Source organism: Aphelocoma coerulescens, chromosome 1 (assembly GCF_041296385.1).
Source record: "Aphelocoma coerulescens isolate FSJ_1873_10779 chromosome 1, UR_Acoe_1.0, whole genome shotgun sequence".
In the NCBI taxonomy this organism is placed as follows: domain Eukaryota; kingdom Metazoa; phylum Chordata; class Aves; order Passeriformes; family Corvidae; genus Aphelocoma; species Aphelocoma coerulescens.
Genome location: NC_091013.1, coordinates 85,736,302 through 85,757,167, shown reverse-complemented (window position 1 = coordinate 85,757,167; position 20,866 = coordinate 85,736,302). Strand labels below are relative to the sequence as shown.

The window sequence follows — 20,866 nt, the reverse complement described above, 5'->3', positions numbered from 1 at the left end:
TCATACAGAACTGTATGTGGAAGGAAAGGAAGGAAGATGTTGCACTACAAATCCTCCTGATGTGATCTGCTTCAAATTAACCATCTGCTCAAAAAGATGGAGAACCAGCAAAAGGGCAGAACTTCTTGGAGCTTTTTATTACCAGACTCTTCCAGTTTCTACTTCAACGGGATTCAAGAGCAGATTAAATGCAGCACTGAAATAGGGGAGGTCAGAGCACACTGTAACGCGGAACAAAATTTCTAGTTGCAAAGGTTTCAAACCTCTTGTTGCAGGTAGTTGATCACTGCTTACCTGTTACCAGAACTGGGATCTAGACATTAAATGAAGAGCCAAAACTCTTTGGAGGATCTGAAGAAGCAGTCCCCCACGCTATTAATAGAGCACTTATTTCATAAAGCCCTGGAGCCTCAAGGCTGGGATCTTTGCTGTGGCTTGTTTTGAGTTTTTGCTTCCTATGTGCCACTTCCGAGCCACCTGTCTCTTTTAACTCTACCTCGTGAAGCTACTAATCACTGGGTATGCAGAGAACATCTTATAGAAACACAGAAAAAGTTCAACAAGTGTTTGTGTAAGCTACCTGCGTTTAAGTATCAACAGGAGTATCTTGAGATACATGTGTGTGTCAACTGAAAAGAGAAAAAGGTCATCCAAGGAAACTTCAGGATGTTCAGACTTTAGTTCCAGGGGGAAGCAGCCAGTGACAGCCAAAACTTTGGAATAACAGATGATTTGTTCCTGCATTTATGGATGTTTGTTGCAAAACAGAATTTTCCCAAACTAAACCTCAGATCTGAGCTGTCTCCAAATTTAGAAGGATTCACCTCTTAGTCTTGTCCTTATTTCAAGGTCTGCTACAGTCTATGCTCTAAATGAAGTGATGTAATTTTTTCCTACCTTCCTTTGCCACAAGAAAACCAACACTACTGAAATAACAAGGTTACTGAGCTTTATGAGCTGCTGGGAGTGGACACCAGTCTTTTGATAGCCAAGTGGTCTAAACTGCAGCTTGTGAGAGTTTGTGCTTTGACTCTGTAGTGGATTCAGCAGAGACATCATGTGAGAACCCAGAACATCTTCTGAAGCACTTAAAATCTGCAAAACACAAGGCTATCTCCATGAGGCTTACTACTAATCACAGCTTGCTAACGCAAGAAATTCCAGAAACACAGCAGAAAAAGTGACTTAAGACACTAACTTATATTCTAAATAGGACTCTGCTTCTGAAGCCATTCATTAGCAAAAAGAAAAAGAAAAGAAGCATGTAATCATGGATTCATGCTGCTGCAAATCATCACTAACACAGTTAAGTGTCCAGAAAGAGGGGGAACTCAACACCAAGGGGAAAATGTATGATGGAGATGGAAAAAAAACCCCAATGCTACTGTAAACTGCAAGTCTTAGACTCTTCTTGTTCCTACAGGTTGAAATGAAGACCTACCAGAACAATGTAAAAGGAAACAAACACTCTCCAAAATGTAAAAAAAACCAAAAAATCTCCATGAACAATTTTTTTCTTAGTTTTGATAAGAGGTTAGGCTTTGCGTACTAAAGAGCAGAAGCAATGCTTTGGACATATGACCTAGAATGAAGGACTATCCTTACTACTAGAAATCTACTGTCAATAATGTTTGTTTTCTTTTTCGAGGTCTCTAAAGACTGATTTAGACAGTTACATTTAAATTGCATTCCACAGCAGACAAGTTCCACACTTTCCTCCAAAAAGTGTAAAGAAATGTCAGTCTCAGGAAGCAGAGCATGTTTCTCTGGATGGTCTGATCTCCAGATCATATCATGCACTTGATCTGAAAGACAAATCTCTTTTAAAGAGTTCATCAAGAGGCAAACACACAAAAATAATTTGTCCACTTACAAACACTCAGCTAAAGTATTTATATAAAGAACATAAGTCTCCTCACTACAGATGAAAATATCTTGGAATTGACTGTGTTCTGCTCAAATTTAATTCTAAGATGCAATAATGCCCAATCTAAAATACAGGACTGAAAATGTTACTCACACTGTATGTTACTTACACAGCACAGTAACAGACGTGTACAGTTGTGTAAAAAAACCCATGAAAAATCATGAAAAAAATATCATACAACATGCTAAAAAGTAAACTTTTAGTTGAAATTAAATCCAAACAATAGAGCAATGAAGACATTATGAAGTGAGTGGCCCACCATGCGCTACCTAGAACTGTCCAGGTCACTTGCAGGAATCTCAAATGTTGGGCCATCTCTTCATTGCCTTTCCCAGACTTCCCAAGGACAAAGAGTCACACTAGTCAGTACAAAGCTGCTAGTGAATAAAACCCAGTAGAAGCACCCTTCAAAAATGGAGATCACACCGATCATGAGAGAAAACTGGTATTTCCAAGAGTCTGAACTTCAGAATGTACAACTGACACTACCAGAGGGTTGAGGTAGGTGATCCTCCTTTTTTACTCAGCACTGGTGAAGCCACACTTCAAGACCTGTGTCCAGTGCTGGGTTCTTCACTGCAACAGAGACAGGAACATGCTGGAGAGAGTCCAAACAAGGGCCATGAAACTAATGACAGGACTAGAACATATCTCCCACAAAAAAAGTTTCAGAGAACTGTGGCTGTTCAACTCTCACTTCTGGAGAACAGAAGGCACAAGGGGACCTTATCAAGGTAAGGCACCCAAAGGCAGGGTGTGAAAATAAAGCCCCTTCATGCTCACTCGGTTACAATTCAGAGCTCCCTCTGGCTCCAAGAGAAACATATGGGAGCTTTGCCAGAGTGGAATGGGAGTGGGTTCAGGGCCTTTACACAACCTCCCTGCATGTTCCTCCACCCTGGTGTTATGTAAGAAACTGAGCTAAACTGCAAATATTACACAACCTCGAAAAGGGAAGGGACTAGTAAAATATCTCCACGACTCCTTCATGCTGACTCACCCCTTCCTTTCCACTTAAGGTTATTACCCACACTTAGGAGTATAAAGATACGCCTGAAATGGTCATTTCTTGTCTCAAGCATGCTCCAGGCACGGTGAGATATTTCACCAGTGTGAACAGGACATCACATAGAGCCTGGGGACAGACTTTTTAGCAGGGTCTGTTGTGAAAAGGACACAGGGTAATGGTTTTAAACTGGAAGAGGGTAGATTTAGACTAGAGATAAGGAAGAAATGTTTTACAATGAAGATGGTGACACACTGGAACAGGTTGCCTAGAGAGCTGGCAGATGTCCTACTCCTGGAAACATTCAAGGCTGAGATGGATGGGGGGGCTCTGAGCAACATGACCTTGTTGAAGATGTCCCTGCTTATTGCACAGGGGTTGGACTAGGTGGCCTTTAGAGGTCCCTTCCAACCAAAGTATTCTATGATTCTAAGTAGGACAACAGCACCAGGAAGAAGACTGCAGTCTTCTCTCCCGGCTATGCTGCAGTCACTGTTGCACTGCACTTCCAGTACCTGAAGCCACACACACCCATCATAATGTTCTTGCTGTGGATCTAAGCCCCACACTCCTACCAACCTAGAAAAATAACCCAGGGACTACGATCATTCGACAAAAGAAACAGCAGTAGTGTTCCAGCTTGCTTGGTAACTACAAGTAGGTCAGATGGGAGTGGAGAAACAACTGAGTTAAGCTTTTGCCTACACATTCTGGAAGCATCGGCCCATGGCTGCCACCATATGAAAAACCAAAAAAGCTTTCTAAGCAGGACATCAGCCCACAGCATATTCTCTGACCTAGAAAAACATGTGGAAATGTGTCCCCTGCTTAGGCTGGGTAAAAAGATTATAATAAATCTAGACACTTAGAATGCTCATCATGCTGTAAAAGTCATTTACTCAATGACAGCCTTTCTCCAGTACAGTTAATGTTGTAGCAAAATACGCTTGTGGCAACTCAGTGATAACTTCATATCTTGTAATAGAATATATGTGTGATCTTGAAGGATATGCTGTTATGCTGAAGGATATCACCACATATTAAAGCGTAAAACACTGAGCATGAACAGAAATTGGCTGGTCTAGTACTACTTACCTAAAATACAATGCATTGTGCATGAGTAGAAATTGCTAATTTTAATGTTAGATATTTAATACATGCTTGTAAAATTTACACAAACTAATTTATCAGCTACACTTACATATTGGAAATATACTGCACATTATCTGTATATAAATGATTTATTTATGTTCACTAAGAAAACTCAAATTCACAACAAGAGATCTATTTTCCACAGCTCCTAGCTCTAGAAGTTCATGTGCAAAAATAATTTTTCATAACATGCATTGTCATACTATGGCATTTTAAATACTGGATGAAATCCTCAACTCAGGCAAGGAATCTGACATCCAATTCAGCTTCATCCTATGACCTCACCCAGTAGGTCTGTGTCAGCAGTCTCGTCTCTGACAAAATCTCTCATCATAACAAATAAGAAGTTTTACCAGGTAAGAGACTACTGAACCAAGCCAAATATTCTTTTATGACATTATTTCTAAAAATTAAAACCACAAAATCCCTTGTTTTAGCAGTGTCCTAATATAAGAAGACTAAATCTTTATAACAAGAGTCCCAGTTTCCAAACTGTGCATTTACTAATACTGATCAAATTATTACCACCATATTAATTTCAACTGAGATGGACAGTGAGAAATTAGGAACATGATGGTTTGAGATTAATGTTTAAATAAAATGTACCCACTGGCAGAGACCAGCTCTATATTAACTATAGCTATGCTAGGGCAAAAATAACTGGAAAGAGCTACCCAAGACTTAAACTAAATTCTTGAAATTTATGTTCTGATCACTAATGTAATAATAAAAAAATATAAATAAATACTGACTAAACCATTCTGCATAAATTCATATATGCATTTAATTTTCCAGCATTGCATATCAAGTTATCTTCAAGCACTATACAAAGGACACTCTTAAAAAAAGTGCCTGCTGCCATTAACAACAGATAAATAATATATTCCTCTGCTTTGTACTGGCAAAATGAGTAGCCATGAAAACTTTGCAAAAGTGCCATTAATGCTTTGCTAAGCTATACAGAGGCAGCTTCCCTTAAATGAGGTTCATTCCTAGATTTACAGCACAAAATTTACTTTGAGTGGAATTTAGTGTGGGTTCCCCTGTGACTCCTGGCTCAGCATAAAGAGAAGTAAATTAACAAACCAAAATAAAACACCCCACAAACCCAAAGAACTGGACCTGGTTGTGCCCTCTGTTTCTGAGGTAGCATTAAAACATCTCAATTGTTCCATAGCACTAGCTATAACTCAGTGGGGATAAAGTCTCAGTTATCAGCCCAAAGAAAATAATCAAACATGAATGTTTATCTCTCTTGTTTATCTTCAAGTTTTCTTGAAGAAGAATGACCAATTCAGGAAATCCAAAAGCATTTACTCCCATTGGAAGGAAAAAGCTGCCACTAATATTCAACCTCAGACTCTGCTTTTGTAACAATATAGCCAGTCAGTGCAGTGATTTTTTTAGCAGAATCTCCCAGGTCTCTGCACTGAGTACTCCTGAAGAACTTCAGGTCTATTTATACACAATTGCATATTATTCCAGTCTGTCTCTAGAGGTTTCAGTTCCCATTCTAGACCAATTGAGTAGAGTAAGTAGTAATCCTAATATTGTATGACTGGTATATCACCTTAAGTCATTGATACACCTCTTAATATAAAAATAAAGCAGAAGACAATTTTAGAAACTTATTTTTTTAAACCTGATTTTTTCTGACTTTGGAAAAGGCAGTCGCAGAAATGTCCTTTCATTGAAAAAGAAAGATGGCAAAAGTTCATTAAAATTTGCACTCATTCTGCATTAAGGTCTAGAAATATGGCTGAAACTTCTTCTTTTGTAGAGTAATTATCAAAATAATAAGGATTTTATTGATTTATTTATTATTGATTTCACTTATGGAAGACTTTGAAAAAAGTTCCCATTATCATTTTCTCAACAGCAGAGAAAATTAAATATGTATTGAGTACTGTCACACAGAATAATCATGCCATTTCATATTCATTGGTACCCTCATAAATGAAACATGAGCTCTTCTGGAGAGAACTGTCACCTTGAAAGAAACAAAGACCATTTGCTTACCAAACATAAATAAAAGAGAAAGTACTGAAAAGAACACTACTTCTTACCATTGTAAGAGTGAATGGATGGCTTTCCAGGGCAGACACTCTGGGACAGTGGAGAATAACATACTGAAATAAAACGACAGAAAAGATACATTCAAAGCATTCAGTGATGGGCTAGTACTTACAAAGTGATAATCATCCCTACAGACAATCAATCTCATGAGAAAGCAGAGTGATTTTTTAGGGGCACATTAACTCACCTGACCAGGCCTTGCTTCAAAGTCATCTTTCATCATCCTGACTTCAAGGACATTGGAGGGGTGGCTTATTACTGAGGTTATTGTGACTGCTTTATTGCTGCGGATGTAGCGGTACAGCCTCTCCACACAGTACAAGCACAGAGGTCCAGAAATCCAGAACCAGGTCTAAGGGAGAACAAAAAATGTTACCTCAAACACTTAACTTTCTGTTTTCTATTTTCACAACTACATGAGTGCTTGCAGGATCTCACTTCACATGTAACATCCACACCTCTCTACATGCAGAATCCAAGAGTGTTCCGAAGCCTTAATCAGTCTAACCAGCAGCATCACCCACAAGCACAAGCAATTTCAATCTTAAAACTCATCAGGAAAAAAATACCAATGACCTCATTTGCTACCACATTATTCTGGTTTTACGTAGTTAGATTGCAGCTGCTTTCAGCAATCAAAGACACAGTACATACACAGAGCAGGGTACTATACAGCTGGTTAACATTTATGGGAAAACCCTGTCTGACCTGCAATATCATTTAACTTATTACCTTCTTATAGTCATCTCAGGTTCAAGTAAAAACTGAAGAAAGCTGCATTCTTGTTCTATAGAATTTATGTTGATATTAAACTAGTGTAAAATCATAGACAACAGAAAGAAATGAGCACTTCTGAATTGCAATTCATTTGCTCCCATGGGAGATGTGTATGCTAGACAGAAAATGCCCTGGAAATGCCCATTTCTCTGCACTGATTATATGGGGAGTCCTGGGTGACTACTCCAGATGGAGACATTTGCAGCTGCTCAGCTAAATCCCATCCTAAGAGTCAATTACCAATAGCTTATGGCAGACTTATGTACTAATTCCACATCTGATCAGTCATCGGAGCTGTGGCATTGAAGTGCCCTCAAACCTCATCCATCTTCCCTCCCTTCCCAATTTCTGATGTTACACATAAACATCTCTTGCAACTAGGAGAGTATTTACTTCCAGCAAAAAAGCCTTGCAAGTCTCAGTACCTCACAGGCTTTTTTTTTTTTTTTAAACTTGGTACCACTATATTTCCAAATCCAAAAAGTCCTAAGAAGTGTTTCAAGGCTGCCAGGAGAACATTGAGTGGCCACTTCTTTCCATGACTCCTTTCCCATAAATGGCTCTAAAGCAGGCATCTTAAGCCCCAAGAAGACTCCTTGCTGTCCTGTGGGTCATGTGGAGCCAGATATACACTGATGCTTGTAATTCAGGAGTACTACCACAACAAAATACCAATCCAAAGAACTTAGTTGGAAGAATACAATGTAGAATTAACTGTTTCTCATTATGATTACATGCTCCATAGAAAAAGGGTTCCCACTGCAGCTAGTAAGGGACAAAAAGTTCAACAGGGAAAAAACAATAACAAACTGCTGTGGGGTCTGTTATGGGACCATATTGAATGGCGGCCCTTGGACTCGTGACCTCCATATTTGCAAGCTTCCTCAGGCTACTTTCCAGTACAGCCCAGCTCATCCTTTCTCAAAAGAAAAGAGAAAATTTGGATGAAGAAAAAGCTGCTGCCACAAAACACAAAGAAACAAAAGGAAAATGAAAAACAGAAAAAGAAAAGGCTTTACTGTCCCCACTGTCATCATACTCATTTACCCATGCCACATATAAAACAAGCCTGTCTGCAAACAACAGACTATAAAAGCCAAACCACAACCAACTGCAACCCAGAAATGAGTATTAGGACTTGCATCTGCATGGTAAAAAAGAGAACAAATGGAGCTTGATTATTTCAATTAACTACTGCCACACAATGCTTACAAAAGGACCTTATGAAATGTTATATAAATGTTTGCTCTGAAATGCTACACTGTAAAATCACATTTTTAGCAGGATCAATACATCTCTTACAGTGTTGTTCAAAAAAGATCATTACAGCCAATCTCTTGACATCTTTTCACCCTCCCTGTTCTATGCACCACATTGTAATGCACATCAGGGTTAAATACAGATTGTTTATTCCCCACCAAATCTTTGAACGCCTCGAAAGGTTTTAATATTTTCCATTATTAAAACATCTGGTCTGGAAAAGCAATGATTAGCGGTTATGGCTGACTGAAAGGCTTGGCATGGCTTTCAATACCTGAAATGTCGGATCATACAGACCTCTGGGAAGTGCGACTGGAACTTGGGCTCCTCGGAACAAACCCTCACAAAGCTATTTTGTACAAAGGGTTCTGGTACTGGTAGGTCCTCTGGGAAGGGCTCAGTAGTATAGTCAGGAAGCAGCTCTTCAAAAGCCTTTGGCACAGTCAGATTCTGTCGGAGCGTTTTGTTAGGATTAAAGCAACCAGGAGGGTGTTCCTCTAAGTTGGTCTGGTACTTGAGCACTCCCCTACAAAAAAATAAAGATAGTAAAGACACTGAAGTAACAGTAAATAACAAACAACTTACCTTCATTTGGAGAGGACTTTGGAAAGCAGTCACAAGCCTCATCTTCTGTTAGAAATTTTATTCTGTTTGCCTTAAGGACTTTCAATGAGATTGAAGCTTTGCAACAATAGAGCCTTCTGTCACTAGAGGCAAGGTTTAACTTTTCCAGCTCACTTGGCACTCCCCCAGTGAACAGCCTCAAGCTTAATACTGCTTGAAAGGGGGAAAATATTGGGGGAGCCTTCAAAAAAAAAAAATTAAATAATCACATTTCCAATTCAATCACACACAGGCTCTTTTCACTCATCCTCCCTACAGTCAGCAAGCCCTGTTTTTAAGGCAATCTTATAGCAGAAGTGGCCTAAGCTGCCAAATCATAAACTGCAGTAATGTTCCCACTACTTGGTGTCTATCAGGTTTGCACACAAATAAATAGAAGGAAAAAACAAAGTCATGCATGATAGCCAAGGAACCTTCCTTGCAAATTATTTTATGGGGTTCATCCATTTCCCCCCCCCCCCCAAGTTAAGTTAAATTTACAGTAAAATGAAGTGAGAACTTTGAAGCTGCAGCTAGAAACACTGAAGAAAGAATTGGAAACCTAAGACACTCTGGGATATCTCAGGACATAAATGAAACATTAAAAACAGGGAAGAACAGATAATAGTAGTAATAAAATTCCTCAGAAGTACTAGTTGCCTCCAAATCTAGCTTTGATGACCGTAAGACCAGAAGGAAGAATATTAAAAAAAAAAAAAATGCTGAATGACACCTGTAGAGGATGGTGCTGGATGGGAAATGAGACATACTGAGACAATGCCCTCTGAGTGCTAAGCCTTGTTGTGAAGGCTCAGCTCAAGTATGCAATCAAACATCAAGAACATGTGCTCCCCCCTCCTCTCCTCAACATACACAAAGCAGCAGCAGCAGCAGCAACAGAGTTTAATTCAGAAGAAAGAACTAGGACATCTGCAATATCCCCAACCTAAATGGGCTCTGACAGGCTGCTGGCAATCTTCCCTACCAAAATGCAGTCCTGACAGCTAGTAACAAGCTTCCTACATGGTCCAGTGAATCATGTCAGCTGGGAAGTTAAGCCTGCTCGCTCTTAAATTCCACATCTGACCCTGGGAGAATCGTTTGGGAAGTGTCCTTGCACCTACACCCATGCTTCTGCCTGCATTTATTGCTCAACCATGCCTATCGCTTGCATCTGGCATCACTGCTGGTCACCACATACTGGCAAAGTGACAGATACCCATAGCATTCCCTGCTCTATAAATATTATGGTGCCTCATGGATTTAGCTGGAAGTCAAAGCCCATGCAATATTTTTCAAGTGAACCTTGTGTGTATGCCTGCCAGCAACTCCCACAGCTTCTCTGTTCTCAGCACATCCCGAAAGAGGATTGCCTTGAGAGTAGCTGCAAACACGAGCATCCCCTCCAGTGATCTCTAGTTTATTTAAACTATTACAAACATACTAACTGAGTGGCAAAGCTGCCTGCTAACAGAAGCTCAGTAACTCCCATTTCTGAAGCTGTCAAGGAAAAGTAAGCCTTACACACCAAAGATCAGTGCCCAGAAAGGTTGAGTTCTGCACTGAACAAACAAACCATTAACATATGACAGATGAATCACAACACTTTATATATTGCTGAAAAGTGGCTGGCTACCTGAATAAGAGAATACTGTAAGAACATACCTACAACAGTTTTAAACAAAACAAGAATCCAGCAATACCATGGAAATACTTTACTCCTAAGACAGGTAAAACCTCACTCAACCTGCCTGCACAGTTCAGCCACAGGAGATGCCTTGCTCTGTACAGCAACTGGCCATGCATCTGTAAATCTCTAAGACATCCCACACAGGAGTAATTTGGGCACCTAAGAATGGTTATCTAAGCTTTCTTACATCTCAAAACAGATCACAGAATTATTTAGGTTGGAAAAGACCTCTAACATCATAAAGTCCAACCATTAACCCAGCTCTGCTGTGTTCTCCACTAAAACAGGTCCCTAAGAACCACATCTACACATCTCTTAAATACCCCCAGAGATGGTGACTTTATGGCTGCCCTGGACAGCCTGTTCCAGTGCCTGACAACCCTTTTGCTGAAGAAATTTTTCCTAATGCCAAATCTAAATCACCCCTTGTGCAACTTGTGGCCACTCCCTATTGATTTTATCAATATCACTAATGGAGCCAGGAATCAGTCCAGCTCACCTCAATGTAGATTTCTGAAACAGAAAATTAGTTGAAGCATCCTTCAAGCTCCATTGGCTGTATTTATGAGAACTCATTAGACCATAATGGGAAAGACACTGAGAAAACATGTAGAGACCTACATTTAGGCAGCATTTTAAAGTTGAACTGACTCCCACTCTCCATGACTCATTCCTCTCCCACTTCTGACACTCAGTTCTTTCAGATTTGCACTGAATACCTTTGTAATTCTATACTAAGGAGGCTGTGTACCAGAATATGCCGTTAAATGCTTGGTATATTACTGCAGCCTTGGTTTGCAAACTTGGTAAACGGAATATGGTTAGGAAAACAATGGGAAAGGATAATACCATGAAGGAGATTAATTAAACTGGACATGAAAAATACCTCAAAGGCAATCACTGGAACAGATTGCCTAGGGAGGTTAGACGATCTCAGTCACCAGATGTTTTAAAGAAGTTAGACAAACACCTGTCAAGAATAATTTAGGAAAAGTTCATCCTGGCCTAGGATGGGGAGAACAGGTTAGATCTATCTTCCCCAGCTATAAACAAGTGCTAATGCCATAGGAAAAAAAAAAAATGCAAACCAAAAAAACCCAAATAAACCCCTAAAAGAAACAACGACCCAAAAAAATTCCCCCAAGACCCCCAACAAACTCACCAAAAACTGGAATTGCGTCCAGGAGTTTCAATTGTTTTGAACTCATTATTTCTCAAGCTGCATGTTTTATTCAACAACATATTCCTACTATGATCTTGCTAGGTCTAATTCCTTTTCCAGTTTAAGCAGCAGTGCTCAGTGTCACACATTCAAGCACCCTGTGTTTCAATAGGTATTTGATGACATGGAGAAAAAAACCTCATTCAAATACACCTTCCCTTCTCTACACTCTGCATCTACATCCACAGACGAAACTTCAGAGATGTTAATGGAACAGATTTTCACAGAATCATAGAATAGTTTGGGTTGGAAGGGACCTTTAAATGTCATCTAGTCCAACCCCCAACCCATGCAGACATATGTCATAAGTTTTGGAAGATGCTTTACCTTGCAACAGAGCTCAGTTTGTTTGTGCCTGATACAGATCTGACCATCAGCTTCATGGCACATAAACACTTGTCTGATATTTGTGAGAAGAAGAAAAACTAGCAAATTTTGTAAGCAAAGAGAAAGAGGTAATTAGGGAGAGGCCAATCCTTTCCTCTTCTTCAGAGTCAAAAAGAAATGTAGAAAGGAAAATGCAAGGGAAGCAACTTTGCTTCATATTCTTGTCTCAGCAAACAGGTAAGAGAGGGCAGAAAAAGAAACAATGTTTTCTTCATTTCTCACTAAACACTGGGCAATGGAAATGGAAAAGGAATAATCTTGAAAGTGAAGAAGTTTGTGCTAGTTGGCTACAGCACTCACAATTCTCCAAGCTACAACCTGATCTTTATTTAAACACACCCCAGAGGACAACATCTTGTCCCAAAGTTGGCCCACTGTGCTCAAGCGAGCTTGGGAAAAGCAGCAATCAAGGAAACTGCTCTTTTCTGGTTGTGCTTCAGGAAAAGGAGCAGTATTTTCCATTTACTTACCCAGAAACATGCAGCATCAGCAGCATATAGAAGACAAAGAAAAGGTTGTGTGTATACCAGAAGATGTCATAGTTTGAAACCCTGAAAAGAATAAACCATGGTTCAATGCTGTTTCAACTCAGATGGAATCACTGCTAATTAAAAGCAGACCTGTGCACACAGGACATCATTATACACTGCATAGTCATGCAAAATAGTCAAAGCCCAGTATGTTTTCCCACAGGCACACTGTACTTGCACACAATTAAGTGTTGAGAAGAACAAGTGACTGGCACAGAAGTAATAAGCGGAGATGGAGAGTTAAGGATGTAGAAGTACAGAGCCAGCCAGAGAACTCTTCTGAAATTAAGAGACATAGGTCTTTCATAGGTCCTAGTTAGTCTCTACAAGATCCTTACAGCTGGGATAGTTCTTCCACCTCCAGTCCCAAAACTCAACCTCTTTACAGTGAGTGTGACCTTGCATTCTCCCTGCCCCAATACAGTTTAACGTGTCACTAAGGCTGTAACACACAAAGAGGTGGCATGGACAGCACCAGAATGGCCAGTGGGAAGTGTAAAAAACTTGTGAGGGTATAAAGTGGAAGGAGATAGAGGAGGAACAGGACCTAGAGCAATGAGACAACAGGAGCACAGGCAGGAGAGTTTCCAGGGCAGGAGGCCACGTACATTAGGACTGACGGTTTTGGGAAGAACAAGAAGAACATTAACACTATGAGATCAGGTGAGGTGAAGAGCACTTCCTTTCATCAGTAATTTGTTAGGCAATATAAAAAGAGGCAAGACCAAACAAAATAACCATCTGGAATGGTTTTCTGTTAAGCTTGTTTATTTTTTTCTTGAGTAAAATAGTTACCACCAAACAACAAGCAAATGGCTAAAAAAATACCCTACTTCATAGCACACAAACACACCTCTCACACTACACACCACGGTAGGAGTCCCTTCTAAAACCCAAAAACCTACCCCCATTCATAAACCAAACCAATTATTGAATAAAAAACATCTTTAGTTCTGAGAACATGGTTTAAGAAGCTATCCCTCTGACATAGATAACTTTTTGCAGATTTTTTTCCTCTCCTATCTCCTATGGTCTTCTATTTAACTGCTCTTCCTTCAAGACAACTGAAGCATATACCGCATGTGTTTCTGTCAATACAGAATTTGTTTTCTTTCTCAAGAGAGGAAAAGCAATTTTGATAATCCAAGGGCTACCAAAATGAAATCCAAACAGGGAAAGGAACAAAAAAGGAAGCAAAGGAAAGAATACAGCAATAGCAAGGCTCTGAAATCCTCCCTCCACTCTGCCATTCTTTCCCCAGTCAGCACTATGTTGACACTGTTTCCTCCTTGAAGCTGCTCAAACCTTTTCTAACTCCCCACACCCTGAGAAGCATTTCCATGAAGTCACTCATCAGCATCCGTGAGGAGTTGTGGGAGTAATCATCAGCAAGAGGAAAATAAGAACAATGGTATGCAGAGTGGAAGCACAATTGGAAGGCACAAAGAGAGCAAAATTTACCCTCTGTCCCAAAACAGGTCACAGAATCCTAGAACTGGACCGTAAAGATCATCTATGCTAAACCCCCATACCATGAGAAGGGACAAAGACAGGTCTCGGAGCTCTGGTTTAATTTGGTATCATACTACAACCAAAAGCTGCACACTGAATTTGTTTTATTGGCTCTTGAGCACCTTTTTCAGAATGCACCAATTTTTCAAAATTTCAGTGATGAAAAGTCTATCCCCGGACTGCTTCTGACATGTTGCTTTCAACAGCTAATTATTGTCACTGATTAAAATTACTGTACACTTCTTGTCTGAAAACGTCTAAATGTCAGCTTCCAGCCTGCTGAGCATTTTATTCTTCTTTCAGCACTCCTACAGATACCTCTACTATAAAATCTTGGTTCCTCACGTGTATCAAATTCCCCTAAGCGTGAGCAAGCCCTCTGAACTTCACCTCCTTAAATTACACAGGGGTGTAAATCCTTGAACCTCTTACCATGAAGCATATTTTCCAACAGTGCAATAACTATGTATTTCCTACTTGTACCCTTGAACCGTGTAGCCTACAGATACATACAATATTCCAATATAGTCAATAATCTTCCTATACACACATTTTTATAGCTCTTCAGAACATTTCCTTTTTTTACATTCTTAGGGCTTAAAATAGACACTATTCACAGAATGCATGCATTTCTTAGGAATGTGACGTCCTGAAAATTTGAAGTAAGTTGAATATTTAATTTTGGTTAACCTACTTTAGAATTTTGCAGATGAAGACCTGCAAGAGTTAATTTACTGAGAAAGGTAAGGGGAATTTATCATGCTTTAAAGGGACACACTAAGCAGCACAGTTCTGGAAAAATTTTTTTTAATCCTGTTACAGACAGTTTGGAAAAGGAAGATACATGTGGTAGTTAAGAAGATGAAATTGAAGACTAGAATATTTGGTTACAAAAATAGATGGCATTGCAGCACCTTATCTTTTTATTGTTCTTTTAAATACATGACTTCCAAATCTTAAATATCGTTAATTTTAAAGCTGGCAGGAAATGTCAACATTTATTGATGGGATTTATTGTGTTTTCTGATAACTTCATAACCCTACTGAAAACAAATAATGAACACAAAAATGTTGGTCTAATTCTCAGGTACGACATGGCAAAAATTTAGAAAATTTTTCAAGTAATAATCCTTTCCTCCTTTTAAAACATTAGCAGCTAATTCAATCCTTCTAATACTTATTTGCACAGTTTACTGAAAAGGCAGGAAAATAGAGGCATAATCATGCATAGAACAATTTCAGGAAGAACATACAACAGAAGAAATCACTGAGCAGGTCAGTGTGCAAGAGCAGATTAGGGATGAAATCCAAGACTGTAACAGCCTCTGAAATATATTTTAAAAATCTCAGTTTCTGATAGACAGTGAACATTTACAATTAACTTTCCTAAAAACTGTACTGTAAGCTCAGCCATGATAAGGCACATGAGAATCCACAGGCAGAGAGATTGAAAAGGGACAGGGAGATGCATGCAGCAACTTGTTTCCTTAAGAGAAAACCCTATAATAAAGACAAGCTTGATCTCTATGCCTGAAGGAGAAGCCAGGACAAAATTTCCAAATAAGAATTATTGCTAGAGTAACAGGAGATGCAGATTATCTCTTTCGGGGCTTTGATTCTGCTGGCCAGATGGCAGAAAGCTGGGCAAGTATTTGCACTTACACTAGCTGTGGAAGGAACTAACAAGCATGTAGCTTCAAAAGATGTGTCATGAACCCCAAAATTATTTCCAAGAATGTTTACAACTACATATATTTTTCTAAGTTTTCCAATCACTAATACATTACGTTTTTCTAATTTAATATGGCCTTGAAGACAGGACTTCGTTCTGGCTCAGCGCTGCAGAGCAAAGTAATTGTTTTATTTTTGCATCTTCCCAAAACTGTCTTTCTTTTGCAAGTAGAGCCATCTGTGTGGACCATGTAATGTGCAGCCATGCTGATATGTCATGCAGCAGCCTAATCCTGCACTTCTGTAGCCTGCAGTGCCTCACAAAAGTCTCAGCCCTGGAAGAAGCCTTGTCTACTGAAAATGCACAAGTATTTGCTGAACTACTTTCTCAAATCACAGGGTAACATTGCCAGGTAACACAGCTACCCAGGAAAGACAGATTAGTTCAACAAAGTTCAAAACCACGTATCTAACTCACATGTTAATGGAACACCATTAATGTTTGAAGATACATAATGAATGTATCTTTCCATGTTTGCTGAATTGAGATGATGCACTTACATAAACACTCTGTGAATTCAACTTCTTTAAAAATGAAGAGGTTATTTTTATATGTTCAGTTGCAGAACTCAAGCCATAAAAAGACTTCAACATTGGGCTAGACCCCCCAAGGTACCAGTCATTCACAGGTACTATCACATGTGTTCAATAACGTTGGTACAGAATGTCAACTCACTGGAGGACCAAACCTTTAGAAATCCCAGCAGCTGCTCTGAGCCAATACTGCATTGCTGTTTGGTATACTATAATCACATTAAAAAGAATACCTCTGACAACCAGAAGCAGAGCTTTTAAAAGCAACGTTCTACTTCAGTAGCAGAATTGTCTCTGTTTCATTGCTGATAGTTTCAGGTTTTGGGTTTTTGGGGGGTTTATTTTGGGGTTTTTTTTGGTTTTTTTTGCCTGGTTTGGTTTTTTGTTACTTTTTTTTTTTTTTTACAGTGTATTCTTACAATTAATTGGTGAAAATAATTAAGATAAAGATAACATCTTATTTTTCTTCCAGTGGACTTAATTTATGCACTGGACAGAACTCCCCATATGCTGAGTTTACTGCCTCCCTGTACAAGCAGGAATAAAAATACTATTTAAACTTTTAAAAGTCCACATTTTTAACTGAGCACACTCATTAAATAGTTTTTTCAGAAGGCAATTCAATCAGGTCTTGTAATTGTTTTAATACAAAATTCACTGTGCTAATTTCACTGCAAGCTAGGAAAAAAATAGGACAAGAAAACTGGTATTTTTAACACTCTAATCAGTAGGAGAATATGATTATTGAAATGGCATTTTTCAGCATAATGATCAGATTACATCTTACCTGATGGCATACGTGGAAGCTGTGCACATTAGGAATAATACTAACACCATAATGACTCCAGTCAGACCTGGAACTAAAAAGGACACAAGACAGCTTACATTTGAACTGTGAAGAGGTATACTTGTCTACTATGACCTTTTAAGAAAGTGGAATTAGACATACAAATCATAATTTAATCAAACTCTTGAATGTACTTATGTCTTGAGGACAACTCATATACCAAACCTGATAGGAAAGATGAGTTCTTGTGTAATTTCCCACCTTCCAAAGAAAGATACCCTTTTCCTTGCATTTCACCATGCATCACAATTTCCTATTTGTCTTCGCTCCTGTCATCTTTTGCTTGTGACATCTGTGTCTAAGCAGGTAACTAAGAATAAACACTGTTTACTTGCAAGACTGACTGTACAAGTTTCTGTCTCTTTTTTATTCCAAACACTACACTCTGTTGATCATGACAATTAAAAACCTGGTCAGGGACAGAATTTTAAGCAAATCAATTTCTATGCAAGCTGTCACTACAATTTTTTGCCAGCCCATTTCATTCTGGAATGAGGAAGAGCCTGAAATTACTCTCCATGGCATTGTATCATGCCTGAAATTGTTGCCCATAGAGCAAGGTCTGTGAGGGTGATCTGCAGCCAACACTTGGGAAGGAAAGGTTAAAAATATCAACAATTGGACTCATCTGCTCAAATGAAGACTTGTACCAGAACTAGTTTATCCTCAGCTCTTTTTTAAGTCAAAGGAGAGAATCTCAAATCTTATCTTTTTATAAACTTCTCAATAACCATTCATTGAAAAGTCTGATACCCAAAATCTGACACATAGCAACTCACTCCTGTTTTTACAGCCCTACAATCAATGGAAGTTTTCTCATGGACTGCATAAAAAAACTTGATTTCGCTCCTTCATGGAAAGATTGCAATTAAAAGGAGTTGCAAAAAGAAAAAATATGCATTCTGTCCACTGCCTCCTTCTTAATTTCTTTTTTCCCAATCTGATTTGATGTGTAGCATGCAATGAAACTTCCCTCTGACACAAATACCTCCAATGCAATTGCAGTACAGCACTTGATCCAGCTTCCTACACTGCCACTCAAGCCAGAGGTCACCTTTTATGTCCAGTTTTTCAATTATCTTCTCCATCAAACTGAAATCACTCCGTCTTGCCCCAATTTATCAGTGCATTTTTAGTGTTTCCTCTCTGCCCTGTCCCTGACTCTCCTCCACTAAGTATAATCTTGAATACTTGTTCCTCCCACAGTCTCACACCCTTATACAAGGAGGTTCTTTCCTGGACTGATCTGAAAAGCCATCATTGCTCTATAAATCCTCCTGATTCCTTATTCCTTCTGTTCACTGTTTTGAACTATCTGAGAAGAAACCAGAGGTTTTTTAATCATTTGCACAGCTCCCAATGGAGCAAAATCTTGGTCCCTGCCTGGGCACTCCTTCAGCACAAATAGTACATGTTACTAACCAATCATTAGGACAGGGAATGAACAGACTAATTTTAAACTTAAGATTACTTAGAATCACTGCTTTTTGCAACAGTGTACTCAAATTTTTGAAAATGCAGTATTTTAGTGGCTGTCAGAGGGTAAAAGGCTTTTTACCTCTCAACTAGAGAGCTTCCAACATGTCCCCACCAGCCAGGACAGAACCTGATTGGACCATTCACTGCTTCTCTATCCCAAGTCCTTCTCCTTCATACAAGATATTAAACATAATCCTCAGTAGCTTGGTTTGATTCTCCTCCCTTCCATCTTTAATTCCCCCTTCTGCCAGTTACCTTCTTTCAAACCTCCACCACTGATTCAGTACCTACACCCATCACCCAGCCTGCTTCCAGTTAGCAGGTAACTCTGGCCTCAGACTCTTGTCACTTCGTTTTCTCACTTCCTCTACTCTCAACTGATCTAAATCCTCCCTAGGTTTTTTGGGAAATACTGTCGTGCCAGCTGCTAATTCCAGCACACCTACTGGGATTGACAAACCTAGAATCATTGCTGTCTATTCATGGACTCGATCTGACTGTGCCCTAAATGCTACCAAGTTGGGATTTTTGTGTTTGATCCAAATAAGGGAGAAAGTGTGATGGCATCAGGAATTTTATCTGCTTATGAAGCGCTACAGCTCAGTCTGATACCTGCCCCTTCATACCCAAACACTGCTCCCTTCTAAATTCCTGCAAAAATGTCTTTGTCTATTTATCCTTTATGAGTCCTGAAGCCTGATTCCCATGTAACAGTTCAGATTGCTCAGAAACCTAACCAGACCTTAAACAAACCAGCTGAAGCAAAAAGACTGCTTTTCTGTTATGTTTCTTTTTCTAGAAATTGGATCATTTAGGAATTTGGTTTTAATATTAGGGAGAATCTCTGTTTGAAACTAATGGTTTCTGCTGACTCATCTGTACAACAACAGATTTGAAGATGATGCTTATCCTGCTACTGGGCTTATGTAACTCCTGCTTCCTGACTATTGGATAAGCAAACCCAGGTTATATTAACACAAATAACACAACTCCAGATTGCTGAGATACAACAAATGGAGCATGCCAACACAGGATCAAAAGAAGTTTTGTCTGCAGTGTTGATGAGAAGCAGCAAACTTTTCTCATTCAGTTTTGCAAAAGACTTACCAGTTGCAAAAAGTAGCTTCCTCGGGTCCTGAAAAATAGACAAGCAAGAACAAATAAAATCAACATATGGGATTTTATATCTACATGAATAATGTGACAATAATAAGTAGCCCATAAAGTTCACACATTTTAAGACATACGAAGTCCCTAAATCTGGAAGCAGGAATGAATTTGGCATTTGGTAACAGTTTACATTGACTGCAATTCAACATGAACTAAACCTTTAGCCTTTGCATTCCCCCAGCAAAGATAATTCTGATCTATAATTTTGGATTCAGATAATTTTACAGATAACTGTTTTATTAAAGCTCAACTTTACTCATTCCTTTGGGAGGACAGAGTGGAGCAGAAGAGGGAGAGGTTTTGAATTTAAATCTAAGACAGGAGGCAAGCATTTTACTGCCAGCTACATAACCAAGAGATTTGCAGTGAACCCTAGTGAAGCAAGACTGAACACAAAGGACCTGACAGATGTTCCCATGTCCGTCACCACGTGTGAAAGGAAGAGGGGATATTTCAACATCAGGTAAAACTGCCTCACTTTCCCTGATCCTATACTTCGAGACGTTTTGTCTTCACTTCTTGGAAAAGTTTTTTATTTAAAGTTGCAGTAAAATGCAGTGAGGGGAGATGTTTTCCTACAGGACAGGAAAAATGAAGTGACCCTCTTTCTGACCTCATCTGCATCCAGATATGTGTATCCAAGTAAAGATGAGAGTAGCATCCAGACTATCCACCACAGCTAAAAAAGTGATTTAAGTGGAATTCAAGTACAAAGGTTCAAGAGCTACTGAAGTACCTAAAATTCTGGAGTTTTGACCCTAGAGTTTCTAAAAAACTTGCTATTGTCTCCATTTTCTATTGCAAAATTCCTAAGGCTGCTTAGTAGAGGCTTAGAACCCTGGCACATTCTTGCCTGAGGCAAGCTCCTGCTAAAGTTCTTGATGAAGCTGAGTATATCAGACCACTCCTAACACAAGCAACACAGTTCAACCCAGAAGCTCAGCACAAAAGTTGGTGTTGGCA

The 20,866-nt window shown here is 39.2% G+C and overlaps 1 protein-coding gene across 5 annotated transcripts in view; it reads right to left on the bottom strand.

Annotated features, from left to right (window-relative positions):
* NOX4 (NADPH oxidase 4) overlaps window positions 1-20,866 on the bottom strand; it is a 116,580-nt gene that overhangs the window by 81,814 nt on the left and 13,900 nt on the right. For all 5 annotated transcript variants that reach the window (XR_011150978.1, XR_011150979.1, XM_069015593.1 and 2 more), the window contains 6 exons: window positions 19,841-19,868; window positions 17,195-17,267; window positions 12,571-12,651; window positions 8,496-8,724; window positions 6,349-6,513; window positions 6,152-6,214 (listed from right to left, as the gene is read on the bottom strand). Coding sequence is in view for 3 of the 5 variants with exons in the window: in XM_069015593.1 (XP_068871694.1) it covers window positions 6,152-6,214; window positions 6,349-6,513; window positions 8,496-8,724; window positions 12,571-12,651; window positions 17,195-17,267; window positions 19,841-19,868 (639 nt within the window). In the remaining 2 variants the exon portion in view is untranslated. The remainder of the gene's footprint in view (window positions 1-6,151; window positions 6,215-6,348; window positions 6,514-8,495; window positions 8,725-12,570; window positions 12,652-17,194; window positions 17,268-19,840; window positions 19,869-20,866) is intronic.